We start from the raw sequence: 19,426 nt of genomic DNA, 5'->3' as shown, positions 1-19,426 counted from the left end.
AGAGAAATAACTATTAGTTTCAGTACCCTTCTTCTCTGACTGTCAACACTTCCAATGTTCCTGCCGCCGGCTCTTCCCTAATCACCTGATCTCTCTGTTTCCTTTTTCTTTTTTAGAAAACACGTTTTCTGACTCAGAGGAGACGTATTCTGCTCATATTCAGGGTCATTTTAAAATTTGGGTTATAACTTGAAAACATGGACTTGCTCTAATGTTCTGAAACGTTTGGTTTGAGCTCCTGTGTAATATTGTTAAGCTGGAGGAGTTCAGCAAAGATTTGGCCGATGCCCGTTTGTAAACACTTATCCCCGAAGCTGTTTATCTGACATATTCGAATCTGACTCGTAAGGTCTCACCTCAAAGTCCCTCAGCAACTTTCTGAAGGGGATTAGAAACACAAGCAATCAGATGTGGGCCGACGCACAAACACGCAGACTTTGGCGCAGCATGCGTGAATACCTCCTCACACAAAACCATCTGCTTTCATTTACCAGAGAATGAAAGGCCATAAAACAAACTTAATTGTTATCCACAGATATTTAAGAGGTATGCAGATTGGATTGAGGTATTTCCTTTGTTTGGAAGTTGAAAGCTCGCTGGGTGAACGAGCGGTGAGCCGCAGCAAAGAGTCTTAAAGAAACATTTAAAAGCTGAGCATAATTCATCCACATTTAATTTCCCTCTCGGATGTTCTTTGAAGCGTGTCCCTTTGAAGGCGTGTTCATGTTCAGCGAGGAAAGCTGTGACATTAGGAACTTCAACTCAGGCCAACAAGTTGTGTAAATATCAGATACTTAGCACAAGCCTCCGTGTCCAGTCCCCTCCTTTTTAATCTTGTGCGATTCAGCTTGCGTCCTAACGTGCAATTGGTTGTTGTTTCAGGCAGGCGAGTGGTGCGAGCCAATCACGTTGCGTCCACCAAACGAGGCCACCTCGTCCACCCCGGTTCAGTACTGGCAGCATCATCCCGAGAAGCTCATCTTCCAGTCCTGCGACTACGAAGCCTACGTGAGTCCAACCCCTTCACTTCTCCATTATATCTGTAACTGTGTGTGTTAGAAATATCAATTATTACACCTTAATTATTAATCATCAATCATCTTTCAATCATTTGAACTCACATGCCACTCATACGCACTGGAGGTAGTAATGTTGTTCACCAATGACCCTCAGCTTCTCACTCAGCACTGCTCTTAGTCATTCTCAGCACTTTGGTATATTTAGACCTTTGCCAGTTACATAAAGGATGTTATATATGTATGTTACCATGACTACAGCCTTGTTCCCTTTGATTGGTTCACGCGCTCAGCGGCCCAACTGCAATGATCAGTTACTCAGAGCTGCAGAAAAGCAAACTGACATACTATTGGCTCTCAGAAACATTGAGCCTGAACCTTATTGGGTGTTTCAGACATGCAGATTCTTATTGGTTCTGGTTGATAGGGATGATTGAGTAAGAGGGAAAGTTGGCTGCAGGAAGATGGAATTTCAAGTTTGAACTAACAGCTCGGCGAGAGGAGAAATTAAAAGTGATGCTGTATTAAAAAAAGAATGAAAACAGGAAAAGACAAGATGGAGGCAGTGAAGAAATAGTCAACAATCCCCTCGTCTTTGTTTTCTCACATCTGAAGAGGGATAGCATCCGTTTGGACCACTGGGGTTTTTACAGCACAACTATACAGGCACCGTGTTTGAGGTAGAAAGGAGGGGAACGCACAATGAGCGGGCCACCGAGGGAAAAGAAGGACGGAGCCATTCATGACGACGCCTCCAACACTCGCCGTCCCAGGACAACGGGCTCCAGAAAGCTCCGAAAGTGAGATAAATGAGCTGGAGCCAGAACGGAGCGGGAGGCCGAGCGCTCGGTGTGAATGTTGGCAAGCTGACGCAAGACGGAGGGAGTGGGGGGGGGGATAAATGAGATGGATGAGACAGTGATGAGAGGCAGAGAGGAAAGAGAGGAGTGGATTGTGTTTGTGTTAATAGAGAGAAGAGGGTGGTAATAAGCCAAAAGGACAGAATACAGGGTGTATCAGCACCGCTCGCGTTTTCATGACACTGTAACTTTATTATGTCGGGTTTACAACAAGAGTTAGAACATATTAACTGAAGTAATTTCAAAAGGTAATTTAGGCTGCAGAGATTCTAACGTCATAACCACCTTCAGAAAATGGCATAACATATAAGGAAAAGTGATATAAACACTAGTATAGCTCTCAGTAACGTGCATAAATTACCTTAATTTCCATCCAGCTACACCAAATGGAATACACTCATAGATATCAGTCCCCTACATATGCCAGATTCTTTTCATCAAGATCCATGAATCATTTCCTGGGGAATTGGTGGCAGAAGAAAATGTCAGAAACACTTTTTACATCTTTGTGTAATCTACTGAAGGACAGGTCACCATGTTATTTGGTGCAGATATCAATGGTGTCATGGGGATAACTGGGTCAGTACAAACCGGCATACAGACATTTATGGTCCCCAGAGGATAAACTTTGCTGTCAGCTTTGGTTTGTATTTTAACACACTAAACTAAGATGGTGGACATATACTCAGACATATCTTCCAAGCAGCATCTTAGCATAGTCACTGTGGTCCCATCAGAATGCTAATATTAGCTTGTACCTCAAAGCACCATTCTCACAAAGCAGGAGACACATTTGCTAAATTGGGATTAGTCGAAAATGTTTGTGCGTTTGCGTAAACCAACAGTAACTGCCCCCAGAGGCAGATGAGACAGCAGCTGGTGTGTTGTGCATAATGTGGCTCGCTCACTGAAAGTCAGGGTTTGTGCTGCATAAGACGTAATTCACCACACAGAGCAATTTGCCCAAAAGGCTCCGGAAAATGTATTGCTAATCAGAGCAGAGATAAATCCGCTGAGGTCCACGTTCAATCCTCTGATACTTGATTTTGGCGTCGTTGACTCAGATGAGATAAAAGAGGCTGTAAATATTTCTCCTCTAATTCACTAAAAGCCTTGTTGGAGTTCCACTTCAGGGGATTAGGCTGGAAGGGCGGAGCGAGGGGGTGAATGTCACAACCATTAGGTGCTCTAATGTCGACATAAACACTGTCCCTGTAAAACACCGCCACTATTAGTAGCTTCTTTATTAAATCAGATACTACGTTGTTAGAGGCTGAACCTGACCGCAGAGTCGTGTCCAAGCAGAAGGTGTTAATGTTCCTCCGGGAGGCTCAAGGTTGATCTAATCACTGCTGTGTGTGTGTGCGCTCGCATTTAAAGTGGCCAGACGTAAACACAGTGTTCATTAAGTACTTGCAATATCAGAAATAATAGAGTGTTTGTCACAGAATGAATGTAGTTAAAGTTAATTTAATAAAGATGATAAATAACCCTTACACTAAGTCAACAAACATAATTCAGCTATATTTAAAAATGATTATAAATCTCTTCTTCTGAGGTAAGAGTGTGTGTTTTGAACAGATACTAAGCAGTTGGCCGTATCCTCTGTATGAATCTGTAGTTCTTATCTGCCACACACACCCACAATATGATATCACAACACAGGGCGGCAATATGAAGGCTCTTTTTGGTTCAGTCCAAACAAGCAAAGACAGAAAAGAGAGGGGTCATATTAAAGGCAGAATAGTAGGACATCTGTATAAAAGTGTCTGTAGACTGAGGTGAGGTTTGTGGATCTAGGACAACTGGTGCCGCTGGTTATCAGGAGAGACATTGCTGCTTAAAAAAAGCTGCCACCAGTCAGCAGTGGTGCTTCAGTGTCCTTCTCTTGGTTTAACATTCAGCTGCAGCTTTGCTCGCTGATCATTAGCCAGTGACGCTCAGACCATTTGATCATAATCGACCACTGCTAGAAGCTGTGGCAGCCCCATCATTTCCATTTAAACTCATTGGGAGAACTGAATGTTGGTGGGATTCGTCTGTGAGAGGACAGAGGACACAGGCTCAGCTGCAGTTCAAATTTCAGCATCGATCGTAGTCTGTGAACAAACCCCAGCTGATTCAGTTACAGAGGAAAGAAGACTTGTCAAACTTCTCAAACTAGAACTGGAAACAAAGTTTGAAGCTGAACAATGCTGAGGAGAAATAAGTTTTATGGATATAAACAGACACTGAGATACAAATACAAACCCTGTGTATTTATAATCATGTGTGTTTGTGTTTTTCCACAGTACCTGGGTTCCATGCTGGTGAAGGAGCTGAGAGGGACAGAGTCAACACAAGATGCTTGTGCCAAAATGAGGGTAAAGCACATTTAACTTCTGCTGCTGCTGTGACAGACTTCATTTAAGTCATGTGGGATAATTCTATTTATTACAACGTGGGTTATATTTTGCGTAGATTTGGCCATCTGGTATCGTTGGTACTGTTATTACTTCACTCCTCAGGTTTACTGCCGACATCTGGCAACACAATCTGAAAGAAAGAAGAAGTTTTATTAAATTATGATCCTTTATTTTCAGTATAACTATTCTCAAGTCAAGCACCTGGATAAAAAAACCTTCCTGGACCTTTAAATCTGGGACAACGTCTCACAGTCTCAGCGCCTTCACACTTTCTAGAACTTAAACAAATTTAAAATATCATGACTGTGGATTAAGTGTATTGAGGGATTTATTTTTAATATCCTTGCCTGGGAGGCTCTGTACCTCTTTTACCTTAAATCACCTTGAAGTGTATTGTTCACTCTTCACTTGCCCTCCTCCATCACTCACTTCCGTTATCTGTCGCTTTAGATCCATGTCTCCTCTTCCAGCTTCCTTCTTAATTTTTGTGTCTCACTGAAACATTGACTCCTTCTCTCCTCTGGCGCTCAGTTCATATCTCTCGTCTTCATCCCGAGCTGCTGCAGTGTGAAGATAAGCTGTAATATTCCTGAGCAAAGCTTTCTCCTTCTCTCCCCTCCTCCCTCTTCTGTCTCCATGTTTCTGTTGCCACATCAGAGGGCATCTTTCGTTCTTTCACCAAGGTTGTGTAATTAAGTGAAATTCACATCATATATTTCCGGCGTGTTTTACCGTGTGAACCTTCCTTCAGCTCTCACCTGCTCGCCCCTCGTTCCCGGCTTCGCCGCTTTCATCTGTCACTCTTTGCCTCCGCTGTGGAGGTAGATGCGGATGTTTAAATCCCAACTTCACAGCCGCTGGCTGCCAGCGAAGCCGGGCAGCGCTGCCTTTGTCAGCTTTCCGGCACTACCTGATTCTGACAGGGCCGAACTGCGGCAGCAACACACTGAGAAGGAGGGAGAGAACAGAACAAAGACATGACACAGATATGAAGCACAGGAGCGAGTCGATTTCGACAGCAGGAGAAGAGGAGGACAGAGTATGATAGAAAAGTGGATACTCAGAGATGGAGATGACAGGCGGAAGATTGTGGGAAAGGGACTCATCTCACATCTACTTCTTTGAATATATTAAAGCTAGTGGCAGGTAGAACGACAGCGAGGAGGGGTAGGCTGACAAGGCTGTAAATCACACGTTTCTTCTCGCTGAATAATGACTGACTTCAGATGTAGGTAATAGAGACGCGTTAAAGTACCAGTATGTAATTAAAAGGAACGAGTAGAGATATGCGATATCTGATATGGTTTAACAGCTCACAGCCTTATTGGATTTGTGGAGCTGCAGCCGATTGGATTTTAGAAATGTAATCCAGGAGCAGTTGATTTTTTTATGAGGCTGAAAACAACCCTCGACCTTTAGGGATGATTTGAATTAACTGGTAATTGACTGAATGTTGAATTTGCTCATTTACCTCAAGCTTCTTTTATTCATTCAACTTCCTGTTTTTTTCATATTGCTCGTAGACCTGAGGCAGCTTCTAACACGTGGATTAAGTCTCGTATAAAACTAAAAGGTTCTTTAATTCACTGGAGATTTCACCGACAGAATTTCATTAAGTTGGGACTAGTTTTAATTGGATTGTAAAAAAAGCTCAATCCTGTGACTGATTCCTATTTTTTGTCATTTGTGTGTGAAATCCGTCAAAAGTCATTTGTGCCTCTCTCCTCCTTCTGTCTCTCTCTGTCTCTCTTTCATTATGTGTGCACTCCAAGAAGTCGACAGAACAGATGAAGAAAGTGCCGACCATCGTACTCTCCGTGTCCTACAAAGGAGTGAAGTTCATCGACGCCACAAATAAGGTATTGTTCACTTTGTGCGACGCCTCTAAATAACACATTAAAGGTCAGGCTTCCACTCCCTTCCTGATTCCAGTTTCCCCTTCCTGACACCCAGTACCAATCCGATACCAGTGGATTCAAAAACAAAGTACTTAAATAACGTATTTTAACAACGTGAGGCTTGCCATCATTGTCTTATGGCCTGGCTCAGGTTAAACCTTTTGAAAAACAAACACATTCAGAGAGTGAAAGACACAGAACTTCTTTTATCATCTAGCTTGATAGACTATCATCGATCTAATTCTTTCTTCCTCTTGTAGAATATCATCGCAGAGCACGAGATTCGTAACATCTCGTGTGCGGCTCAGGATCCAGAGGATCTGTCCACGTTCGCCTACATTACCAAAGACCTCAAGTCCAGTCACCACTACTGCCACGTCTTCACTGCTTTTGATGTGGTCAGTACCGACACTGGGCCTTTGTGTTTACAGACGGATATCAAACTCATTAAGTTTGTTATGTTCTTATCGCTGTTTGCTTTGGCCTCCTCTTGTCAGAACCTGGCGTATGAGATCATCCTGACACTCGGCCAGGCCTTCGAGGTGGCCTACCAGCTGGCTCTGCAGGCCAGAAAGAGTGGCCACGGGTCGTCCACGCTGCCCGAGAGCTTCGACAGCAAGCCCAACAAACCTGTCCCCAAGCCCCGCGTCAACATCCGCAAATCTGTAAGCATCACAGCCGCTCACCTGAAGGGAAAATCCATCAAAATCCATCCAAAAGTCAAATTCACGTCAGCAAACCCAGGTGGTTTTGAACTGGATCTCCATTTCATGATCAACTTATTGTTATAAAGAATATATTTTGCGATGGATTTTCACCTTCATTTCACTGCTCAACTCTAAACTCTTGGATTAAAACTTAGCTTTTCTATAACTGCTTGGAACTAATCCTAACCAGCATCCCATCTCCACTGGAATCTGTCCATAAACCTCATCCCCCTGCTCTGATTCGTCACAGTCTCTCATCCCTTCTCATTCACATCATTTTACATCATTCTTAACTCTTGTTTGGTTTGCTGGGATTATCCTGAGATGCTTGTGTTTGGTGTGAGTGAGAGTCTTGGCCCAGGAGACTGTGGCAGTGTAGTAATGTAGGTGGATATTTGATCTGTTGAGCTTCTCTTAGGTCTTAATGTCCCTGCAGTCTTTTACACACGGGGCTGATAGATGAGGCCTGTTTGCTTGTTTGTGAGTTTTTATGTAAGAAGATAAAGAATCGTCGTGTGGAAGACGCCACAGACTTGTTTGGAAAATAAATTTATTGACATTTAAGTGCATTAAATCAACAATGCTGTAGTTAGGAGTGTCTTTCTGTGACTTTAGTGTGGGTCATTTTTCCTGCACGTTCGGTTTTAATTATTTGCTCGATGCTATGAAAACGTATACATTTTCCGAGCACGTGTGTCGTCAGGACCATGATCACGTCCGTGCTCCAAAGAGATATTTTAGCTTAATTTTTGTACAACAGGAGGAAGAGGAGGAGACGCGTTTATGGTCGACACCAATAAAATATTACTGCTTACCCGGCACTAGCTTTGTGACATCAGTTATCTCTCCCACATTCTATCATAAAGTTGTGTCTATATGTGCAGCAGTAATTGGTCTTCATGCCTCCTCCAGCCACAGCGTCACAGAGTCTATCTGCAAACCTGTCAACCTTCCATTAACCCAGACACAACTTTAAAATAGTCACGCTAACCCACTCTGTCTGCACACACTTCCCTCCTCCCCTGACACGCATCGGCTGGCACATGTGTGTCCAAACAGACCCGGTATAGAGTTACGCCCGCTGCTATTATCAGCGTTGTCTGGACCCTTTACAAACTGTGAGTCATGGAAGAATGAGATGGTGATAGGGGAGGAACGGTCTCACTCTCTATAGTTGGAGCAAGTGAGGAGACATGCAGTGTCTGTGCGTGTGTTCACTCTACTCCTGTGCCTTGTGTGTGTCTTTGCAAAGCTCGCGTGTGGTCCTGTGCCTACGGAGATGATGGACGATGGCATGCGCACACACAATCTGCTGACTCGGCTACAGTCACATTAACCATTAATTACCGTTTCCTCTGCGTGCGTGCAGTCGATGGCTTGTGATGTGCAGCAGGGCTTTCTGCAGAATACACTTAATATTCCTGCCACCTGCCAGCCATAATCTCCATCCTGCAGCACCTCCGCGGCCCTTGTGCTTTAAAATACCGCCGCTTTGTTTTTCTGCCCAGAAGTATCGGTTTCTCCACGGCCCGCTCATTATTATTTTTATGTTCTGTGTGTGTTATCTGAGCACATCTGCTTGTAAATCTCCCTCAACATCCACTTAACCTTCCCCTTATGAGTGTGAACGTGTCTGATAGGACACTGTTGTCTTTGATCAGCGTCGGCATGTTGGTGTAATCTGAGTGAAGCTTCAAAATGGCGTTGAAATACTTGACCTTAACAGTATGAGATTTATTTTTACTATCCTCTGTTTCTTAAAGTGAATAAAAATCTTGCCAGTGGTGTGAAAATAGCTTGTTGCCACGTTAACACAACTGAAATGCAACCACAAGCTATTTCGACTCACCGGCAGAGTTTTTCATGACAGAACTATGGCGTCTGGCGTGTGAAGGTGCTTCTGCAGAGTGATGTTTTGTAAGTTTGCTGTTGCCATGCAGGAGTTGCTCTATAAATGTGGCGTGACGTGGCGAATAGTCTAGCTTGAGTTTTGCTGTGTTTCAGTGATGCTGTTGCCGGGGCGATGACTTTGCCACCGTGTTGTTGCCATGGGTTTTTGCTGTGGTTTTGAAGTGTTGTTGCCGTGCAGCTACTCTTGTCATCGTTGTGGGTTTGCCGTGCTGTTCTTGTTGTTACCACGCAGGCCCAATTTGACCTCTGTGTGACCTCTGCCCCTGTAGGTCATGTCCCCCTCCAGCCGCTGGTCACTGGGCCATATTTACACCCCTCACCGGCCTCCTGTCCACCCTTCTCTTCCTCCCCCTCGACTCTTCCATGTTCCTCACAAAGCTCAGTCACAGGTCCTCCACGCTTTCCTTCTCTTATCCTTTATCTCCACATGACTTTTCTCTTGATCAAGGAGAAAGCACCATCTGTAAGTGCGTCGACTTTTATTCAGTCGCTGTGTGTCCTGTTTGCAGTGAGTATTTGTGTCTTATATCCATGTCGACAGTTAGTAACATGACTATTCAAAAAAGGCAGATGTGACAAAGCCAACCCACTTATTTCCTTTATGGTTAATATATCATCAAGTTAAGACCTCAACTTTAGTGCTACTGTTTTATTTGTTCATTCGTAACGATACGAAAACTAGCACGGTGTAATAAAACTACAAACAGCTTTGGGAAAGACGATGGATACCAACTGTTTCAGTCTGTGGTTTGTGAGATAACATTGCACTCGAGGGTGATTCTCGAATCGACTACTTCACAGCATCTTCATCTTCTTCAAGGCAGTTGAGTTTTTAAAGGGTCCTGAAAAGGATTGGACTGCAAACGATTCAAATGTGCACCAGGCTTCCATTGCATACAGTGTGTTTTGCATCAGCTTGGGTCACTGAGGTTGCTGTTTGCAGAAGTAGATCACGTTGGATTTAATCTCTGCAGCATTACTTCCATTAATGCTCAGACCCTCCTCATGACATCATTCAGAGGCTGTTGATATTGAATTTATTCTGGAGGCAGACAATCTTCTGTCACTGGCTTCATGTGAGGATGAAGCTGTGGGATCAAAAGTGTGCGTCTGTCCTTAATCCTGTAACCTCATAACAAGATTATTAGGCCTTGTTGTGGTTGTGTGTGTGTGAAGAGAGAAAACTGAACTGGATTATTACTCTGGGTGGTTTTGTTGCTGTTGCAGTGTGTTGAGAGAAGATAAGAAACATGACTGTTAGTTTATTGCCGAATGACACCAACATCTTTGATGCATCTTTAATGTGCTTTTTGTAGAAACTGTGTCGTCGTCTCTCACGTCAGTTATTTCTCTCTACATCACTGTCAGCATCACATCCTCCTCTCTTTCATTCCACTTTATCTCACTGATATTAGTATGAAATTGAATCGGAAAATTGTCCTTACCTTAAAATTGTGCCAAACGTCAATTTTCTCTTGTCCTACTTCTTTGCTTCTTCTTCTTCTTTTCCTTTTCTGTAACGTCCCCTCTCTTTGTCTGTCAGATGGAGCAGCCGTCCATGGACCAAAAGGGCCACGCCAACGTGCCGTGGATTGTGGAGCCGGGTCAGGAGGCCAAGAGAGGAGTCAACACCAAGTACGAGACCACTATTTTCTAACATACACCCGCCTTGTCCACTCCTGTGTGTGTGTGCCTTTCAGAGGTTGCCCTGTACCGGGGCCCCGCCCCGGAGTCGGGCTCGAGCGAAGCACGCCGCCGTGTCACCTCACCGGCTGAAAAATAAAAAACAAAACATCCCGCCCCGCCCCCATTAGCCGAGCCTGTCCACTGCATGATGACGTTTGGCGCTGCGCTGTCTCTCTCTTTTCCTTGTCTCTTTCATTTTGCTCTCCCCCTTTTTGGCCCAATCTTCCTGCCTGCAGGGCTGGCGCATGACCTTTGAACCCAGAGTGTGGTGCACTTCTGTCTCCACCTGTAGGGGGGGAATGGTCAGCTCCTTTTTTCCACTTCCTGTATGCCGGTCAGTCAGCGGTCAACCAGTTGGTTGTGCTGCTTTTTGTTTTTGCCTCCTCTCGATGGGTGTAACCCTTTGGACTCGTCTCTCTCCTCCTCCTTCCTCCATCCCTCGCTTTTATTTACTTTCCAGCCCCTTCGTCCAACTGCCCCGACAAACCTGAAAGAGATAAACCAGAAAACTGCTAAGAGCCATAACAGTGTTTTAGCTGTGTTGAGCCGAGTGAGGGAGCTGACAGTGTTGAGGGATGTTGTCTGAACATGACGACTGGAGGAAGCTTCTGACCTTTTAAACATTTTTTTAAAATCAAAGAGGAGAGGTGATGTAGCACAGTCTAACTTTGACTTAAACTGGTTCATCCAGCAGGCTACCAGAATGTATTTCAACTTTTTGATTCTTTATATCAATATTCTTTTTTTTTTAAATATAAACAAACATGTTGATTCAAACTGCTTAAAACTTGACCTGTGACACAGGAAGATGTCGGTGATTTTTGCTTTTTTTAGCACCTTTTTTCAGAACGTGTGTACATATGTTCAGAATCATTTTAACCACGCGTTTTGTTTTTCCTCCCTGGCCATGAACCTAATTTTATTTTGGGGAACAAAATCTTGTCTATAAAAGGTTTAGCATGTGGCTTGTAGGACGCATGGTGGCCATTTTGGATTTGCTGAGCAGGGGGGCCGGTGGAGAGGCGGGGTGTGAGGGCTCTCTCGATAAGTGATGTCATCTCATTTGCAGGGCAATGCCGGAAGCTCATGCCTATTACTGTGGAATACAAAGAATGTAGCCAGCCCTAAACACGGACCTTGTCACACTTACAATGCAAAAAGGACTACAAAGGACTACAAACATGGACGCCACCCCAGTGTTTAAGGTTGACTACAAAATATTTCACATCATTCATTCACACAATGCTTGACACAGTAAACTTTGGACCAATACACACACACACTAACTGCATCTCCACAGACCACGGTCTGCTCTGAATGTACACTTATCTGAAGCAGCCTCAACTTTCTGCAACTACAGCAGGATCTGTTTTATGCAGCCAGCTGGGAGGCATGACCTTTGAACTTTTGGGAGGGGGGGTTAGAGGTCATCTGTCGGACACAGACACTGGCCTGGCTAAAGGCACCACTGGGCATGTGTCAATGTTGGAATGGGAAATGTGTTCGAGGACGTCGGGCTGGCTCTTTTTGGTCTTTTTATTTTAAAGTCAGAAAAATAATAGAGATATATGCACAAGCGTGTCAATGTGATTGGACTAGCTGCAGCACGCTTCAACCGCAACAGGTGTGTCATCACAGCGGAGGATGAAACTATGTGAACAAAAACTGCATCTGATGTTTAAAAAAAGTATTCTATTCGTAATTGCCCGACATTTTAATGTTTAATATGAGAGTATTATATTACCATGATGATTATGATTATTCTTGTGCAATTCTTGTCTACTGTTGTCTTAATGTTACATTATTTTTCTATGATATGCTGAGATGAAAACGTCGAGCTTGAGAATGATGGCCATCCTTTAAAAAACAATGTACTTGTACACAGAGAGTGAATGTTGCAGGTGGCTCGCTAACTCTGGTCAGGTCAACCCTCCATCGTTTCTCATGGGGCTCTACTCTTATCTAGCAGATGTACTATTTTAAACGCAGTATTACTGTATCATTTGGATGAGACATTGTCCAATTATAAAATGTACATAGATATTTTGCCAACTCATTGTTCATACGTGTAATGTAAAAGAGAAAAGAATAAAGGACTTGCAGTACATGGCACTGGAAACAAGGTACCAAAATAAAGGTTGGAAATTGAAAAAAGAAAGTGTTAGACTGTAGAGATTGTATTTTGAGTGAAAACTGAAATGGGTAATATGGTGACATCACTGCTGACCAACTAATGTACATAGGCTTGGGCTTCCAGCACACTGATTTTTGTAATTTTGGCCATTATTTATATCCTTGTAAAGCACATGAAATAAAATACAACTTGTACAACCATAATTTTGTCATCAGTTATTTTCTCTGCTCACCTTTGAAATGTCAGAAAATAGAAACAAATATTTTATTCTATATATATATAAAGTCTATTGAAATGTCAGGTCTAAAAAGTAATGATTGTGATAAACCTTGTGTACAAGAGTGTACGAGCTTTTTAAAGTATGATGAGTGACTCCACAGCTCCCCCCCACCCTTCACTGATCCAGCTCCATGGAGAACATCAACAAGGAGGCAGAGACAGGAAGGTTGTTTGTTTTTTTTCTTCTGAGTGTGACTTCATACTCTTCTCCAGTAACTCAGCTCAGGAGAATCGTCTCCAGCGGATCAGCCTCTTGCCGGCTTCTCATTCCATCGATCAACTTCCTCCAGCGGCCTTCAGACAGCCCGACTGATACTTTGATACTCGATGTAATGAGACTGGGCTCCTGTGTTGCTAGTTTCCATGGTGACCAAATCCCTGCACAGTTTGACCCATAAGCACAAACCTATATCGACAGTGCCATTATAAATAGACAGCACTCCATCACAGCGGCCAGTTATTGACCGAAGGGGACTTTGCTGTGCTACTGTACGAGTGAAGCACAATCTGAATGAGAAACAACACGAGCACAACACCATCTGTTGCCCGTTTCACTTTTCCAGAGCACTGAACAACAACATATGATGCTTTGTAAACATCATGGGGGGGCACTCGGTTTGGCTAAAGTGAATTAGTTCTTTCCATAACTCATCGTTCCACCAAGTTTCAATAAAACACATTCTGTAGTTTGCACACAATCCTGCTAATAGTCAGTTAAACAGCTATGAAAACAAAACTTCCTTAACGATAGAACCACCACAGAAACACAATAAAACCAAACTTCCACCACATCTTTCCTTATACTTTGTAAATCAGACTCAGGAGCAAAGTATATAAAAGCTGCAGCACTAGACTTACATGTAAACAAAACTATTAAATGAGTTTAAACTTCAGACGGAAGCTCACATATGAACATTTAATCATTCATTCACAAACATGAGCCAACTGAATAAATCTGTTATTGAAATACAACAAAATCTATCAAACAAAGCTTAGCCATGCAGGATTTAATTAAACTAACATGAAGAGGCTGGCAGGGTTAGAGAGCTGCAGCCCCTCTGGCTGTTCTCACCACATGGGCCACCCGGAACTGACTGACGGAGCTTTCAGCCAAAGAATAAACCAAACCATGCTCACAGTTTGAAAATATTACACAAAACTAAGTGGAAAAGTTACGGGCATCTTGGGTCAACGTGACAAATGTGTGTTTTTACCATTTTCTGACATTTTAAACAGAAAAACATGTTGATTAACAGGGAAATATAATATCATTTATTATAAAGTTTTGAAGAAGTTTTCTCAAAACTGTGGGATGTCATCAGACGTCTAGGTTCGTCTGACTAACATTTAAAGGCCATTTTATGACGATTTGAAGTCTCACTTTTTAGAAGCTGAAACACCACGTTTGGCATCTTTACGTGAAAAATTATGAATATTATAATTAATATGTTCCGTTAATTAACCAAGTGATTAATTGACTAATCGTTGCTGCTTACTGTGTCATGAAAAGGTGATAAACAATCTAAAACTTAGATTTTTCACTCTCTTCAAACTTATGTGCCATGTTAAAAGCTAAACCTAATTGTCATTTAAACAAATGTAGATGTGATACTATTTGATAAAATGCTATCAAAGCCCAACCCTCCACACAGTCTCATACAAATGTTTCTGTTTAAACGCGTTGGTGTGTAGAATAACCCTGGATTTACAACACTGGTAGATCTTTAACACACCATAACCGCCTTATAACACTGAATAAAGAATAATAATCCGATGTGTGGTGCTAAGCATGAGTGCCTGTGGTCTACTGAACTACATCGAGCTGACATTTACAGTGAGCATCCGAACGGCTGAACAAGCATTTGTCATGAACTATAAACCACCGAGTGAAAAGGCCCCGCACTATGTTTGCAGCCTGGACAGCTACAATCTGCAGCCAATAGAAGCCACCGCCGGGCCCGCTCTCTGTGATTGGAGGAGAAAGGACGGGCGGCTACATTTTGGTGCATTGTGTTGAGAGGGTGACAAAACATTTTATTGTTTGAAAAGAGCAGACCACTGCGGGAGGAGAGTGGGAGGTAATTCAAGACATTATTTGTGGGAGATTAGACCACGGGTGCGGAGTGGTCCAGTGGCTGCTGTATTTAGACTCCCCCAAAGCTCCGACAGCCCGATTTTATTTCTAGCGCTGGCAGAGGTGGAGGCGCGGGACTTAACAAAGCACAGAAAGGGACAATGAGGAGAGAATAACGAAGGAAGACGGGAACATCATGGGAGAGAAGATGCAGAAAAAAACAAGTGGGGATGGAAAGATTGGTGGTTTGCCCACAGATTCCTACATTTGTACCGTCTGCAGTGACGTGCAAGACAGGAAGAGAACATGCTTTGTTTCTCCGTCTGTGTCAGACTGCGGGAGACGGCCAGAGTTCCAGATGGTGTGTGCTGCCCACGGCTACCGGCTAAATGAGACGACCGTCTAGAAAAGTGCTCATGCAACAACAACATTGATGATCATAATAATAATAATTGCCATTCATTCAATAGAGACCTTCAACCAGAGAGCTGGTAACTACCAAACTCAAACAGCTGGTCTGTGATACAACTACATTATATGTTTCTGACGCACATACAAGGACCAGAGGTGGGAGGAGGGTCTGCACCAAAAAAACTCTTTTGCATAAAGATGATTTGCTGCATTCGATAAACGACCAACAACAAAACACTTTGTTTGCACCTGGCAGATGTGGTGCAACAGCTCTCACATTATCATAATGTACTGAAAGAGTCCAACGTGGAAACTGACCGGCCGGAAAGTGGGTGATCGAGAAACACACTGCCTCTGCAAAAAGGTAAGTAAGCACAGACGCACACAGACACACACACACCCTGCTGGGCTTGGCTCGCAATGTGCAAAAGCTGAAAGGCTCTCTCTCTCTGTTAAGGACACAAAACACACTCACAGATTTTATCTCGGTAGGAAATGTTCTTGTGCTGTCGTCAAAAAGAAAAACACTCTGTTGCCTCCAAATTTTCAAGGGTAAAAAGGCTGAAAAACACATTTCCACCTTATTAGCTTAATGCAGATACATTGGTATACTTCAATATAGTTTAAAACAGATATCTACACTAATCTTGGTCACTTTCAGACACTGGGTGATTTTCAATGAAGTGAGACTCCTGTACGTTTACATAACAACAACCAGTGCTTCTGGCCTGCTTTCAATCCAATCAGAATTGGTCAAAATAGAGTTGGAACAAGACCTGAGGTTGGTGACGGTGGAAACAGAAAATCCCCTCAGAAGTGCATCAAGTTTGTTTTCACTGAATGTGGAGATTTGTGTAAGAAAATCCTGCGTGAAACAGACTTCAAATCAGTTTGCTGGGATCTGCTCCGAGTGCCACATGAGCTGAGGATAAGCGTGCAGGTTAAGTGCTGAAGCAAAATGAGATTTGACGGAGCTGCAAAAGGCTCAAAGGAGGCATTTTATGTAACATTTGGTGCAGCTGAATGCGGAGTGGAAAACACAAGGTGGGTGGTGTTAAAACATGTGGGAGAAGCTGCATGTTGATCTACCCTGCACAACACTAAAACTACAACTGGCATGACTGCGATAAGAGCTGACGGCCTCTCTCTCTCGAGCCGTCTTGGCCGGTGTATCCGAGCCGAGTTAGACGGCCGCTCCCAAAACACAGAGAGCTAAGACGCCGCTGCTGCGAGGCTCATAGCGAGTCGTCTTCCAGCAGTCAGCCAAAGTGACAGCGGTGAAGCCGAGCCGTCACACAAAGCTGCTTATGTCACCTTTCCTGTACACAAGAATCAGCGAGGCAGAGATCACAAATGTGTTTTTACGCAACAGCGAATTAAGAAAAAAGCAGAGATCAAATATTAACACCGAGAGGAGAAGAGCGGAAGCTTAAGCTGCATTAGGGAAAGATGTTTATATACAAAACATTCATCTTTTTAATCCTAATTAGACAGAGAAGAGTTTTGTACTTGTAGTGCTAACCAGTTGTTTACTTATTCATTTGTTTAAGTGGTTAAATTAAAATGCCTAAAACAGATGTGGAGACTGCGAAACAGCTTTCAACTAAAGAGCTTCCTCTTTACAACATTTAACTGCACTTTTCCTGCTTTATAAACAAACAAATGCAGAAGCTTCTCTCTAAAGAGCCCAATGAGATGCTCATGCAACAAAATTAAATGTTGAAGTGAAAAATACAAATCACAACATCCGGGAAAAGTTTTATCTCCCATTAGCACTACTTAGGGCCTTGACAGGGTTTCACTGAATCCAAAACAAAATGTTAAATAGTTCAATTCTGTGATTCTGTTATCAGGAACAATTAATACCATTTGATTCTTTATCCAATTCACATTCATCGTTATGTATTTCATATTTAACCACTGTTACTTTACAGATATTCTTCCAACGTCCAATCAAAGCCTCTCCACTCCCCCAATAAATGTGATCTCAAACATCTAACACCACAAAGTGTCCACTTCAGATTTAACAAACAAGATACTTTATCATTAATGCAGAATGGTTCCTTGCTCTGTCTCTATATCTCAGACTGGTCCCACAATCAGCTGACCACAGCGTATTTATTCCACCTCGACGGCACATTAAGGCGCTCTGTTTAAAGAGCAGCCTTCATTGAACAGACAGAGTGGTTTCTTAGAGCAGAGCCATTAGGCCAAATTAAGCCATCTGTTGTCATGAATGGTTAAATCTCGAGACATGCGAGATGAACCATCCCAGTCTAGTGTCTGCTACAACTGCAAGAACAAATATTTCAGCTTTCTCTCCTTTTTAAGAAAAAGGAACAAGGCAGATAAGCAGATAAACTGCATGAGCGCACAGACACAGACGGTTCCGGAGGCTCGACGGACTCCACAGCTCATCAGGCTGCTGGAGTCACTCTGCTCCAGTTCTGTCTGCCTTCATTTGAGCTCAGCTGCAGCACCGCTAATTGTTTGGGACAACCAATGTTCAATGTTAAATGGCGCAAGAGCGCTGGCACGAGTTAATAGAGCAATGGCGTCCTTACAAAACAAAGTTAGGAAGCACTCTCCGTTTGTTGCTCGGTCAAAATAATAGGTGGCAGAGACACAGAGGGTGAGGACCAGGAGCTTTTTGTAATGGTTATATACAGAGATTTTTATAACTGGATGGATTTGAGAACTTGTTGACTTGTGTTATTAATCAAACCGTTATGAAGAAGACATGTAACTGAGTCTTTCTTTTGTAAAGTTTAACCATAAACTTTGTAACTTTGTAAATAACTATGAATGAAAAGAAAATACAACCAAATATATAAAAGATGAATTAAGATGTAAAATGAAAACATGAATCTTTCGGCCAAATGATAAATCAGTCGGACTTTAGATTAAACCCCAAATTCCTTCTATTCACTGATATTCACTCACATACAGGATATTATATAATCATATAATACCGTAAAATAAATCATAAATAAATATTGTCGACAAAACGACGAAAACTAACATCTACACTGAGGACCATAAAACCAGCTTGTATATAAAGTGTTGTGAGCTGCAGAGAGAATCTTCAGGTCCACAATGTCGTAAAAATGAAGAGTAGAGAGCAAATCTGCCCCGAAGCAAAACAACCTCAGACAGCTGCTCGCCCAGAGCAACATAAACCAAACGACACAACCAGCGCCACTGAAACTTCACCAACTTTACTTGGATAGATTCAAGAGTTTCACCTTCAGGAAGTCAAAAGGCCTCAACTTTAATGTGCTGCTGCATTGATAAAAACATCCTGTGAGCTGCCAGTGTGCCCACAGCCAGTGGAGTCCTTCCAGTCCCAGTCTCACATGGCACCGTGAACACAAGCTTGGCTCCGGTGTTTCTAGCCTTCTTAATAATTAGAAGTAAATGTCCCAAGACAAAAGACCATATTAGATTTATTCCAGACTGAAATCCAATCTGTACAGGCTCTGTCGACCAGAATGATTGCACAGAAAATAAATGACTTTAACCCTTAAATGCATTTCAGGGTTCTGGGAGATACGAGGGTTTAGGATTCTTGAAGCACAACAACAAAGGCAGCAATTGCAAATCCATCCTGACGTAAGGATGAAGGAGAAACGTTGGATTGTGAGCAGGTTCGAGTTTAGATGTAGTTCCCAGCTTGGAAAATACCTGGATTTGTTGCAACACCAATGAATCTCTACAGAGCTGCTTTCAGACGTGCACTGAAGTCTGAACAATTTTCCGGAGGGTCTGTATTTGAGAACGCAAATGTCAAGGTTACGTTTTATTTGGACTTTTGATGCATTAAAAGTGTTTTGGAATTTGTTGTGTTTTCCTTGGATTCCTAATTCAATCTGCCATGTGCTCATCCTCTAGTTTTCTCCTAATGGCGACTTAAAGATCATCTGATTTCAGAAATAAGATGTTTTTATCCCTCCCCCCGAGAGCTCTTTATATAACTCTGATGAAAAACTAAAAAAAAAGCTGGGATTTTAAAATTACAGTGTAGTTTTGTTAAGCTCTCCCTAAG

General features: G+C 42.8%; 1 protein-coding gene and 1 long non-coding RNA gene across 5 annotated transcripts in view; one reads left to right on the top strand and one right to left on the bottom strand.

The window, feature by feature from the left end:
* anks1b (ankyrin repeat and sterile alpha motif domain containing 1B) overlaps positions 1–12,820 on the top strand; it is a 162,650-nt gene extending 149,830 nt beyond the window's left edge. For 2 of the 4 annotated variants that reach the window (XM_035147896.2, XM_035147898.1), the window contains 7 exons: positions 883–1,008; positions 4,168–4,239; positions 6,054–6,140; positions 6,440–6,577; positions 6,677–6,844; positions 10,341–10,432; positions 11,553–12,820. In XM_035147896.2, the coding sequence (XP_035003787.1) occupies positions 883–1,008; positions 4,168–4,239; positions 6,054–6,140; positions 6,440–6,577; positions 6,677–6,844; positions 10,341–10,432; positions 11,553–11,601 (732 nt within the window). In that variant the 3' untranslated portion in view covers positions 11,602–12,820. Of the gene's footprint in view, positions 1–882; positions 1,009–4,167; positions 4,240–6,053; positions 6,141–6,439; positions 6,578–6,676; positions 6,845–9,066; positions 9,187–10,340; positions 10,433–11,552 lie in introns of all 4 variants that reach the window. The other 2 variants (XM_035147899.2, XM_035147897.2) reach the window with 2 other exon arrangements.
* LOC118101865 lies at positions 4,073–10,966 on the bottom strand. The gene is made up of 3 exons (XR_004694598.2): positions 10,243–10,966; positions 5,040–5,227; positions 4,073–4,411 (listed from the first exon to the last, which is right to left on the bottom strand). It is a non-coding gene; the product is annotated as an uncharacterized LOC118101865 (long non-coding RNA).
* Positions 12,821–19,426: the final 6,606 nt, after the last annotated feature.

The sequence above is a fragment of the Hippoglossus stenolepis genome, chromosome 22, assembly GCF_022539355.2.
Source record: "Hippoglossus stenolepis isolate QCI-W04-F060 chromosome 22, HSTE1.2, whole genome shotgun sequence".
Classification (NCBI taxonomy): domain Eukaryota; kingdom Metazoa; phylum Chordata; class Actinopteri; order Pleuronectiformes; family Pleuronectidae; genus Hippoglossus; species Hippoglossus stenolepis.
This window is presented reverse-complemented; position numbering and strand designations above follow the sequence as displayed.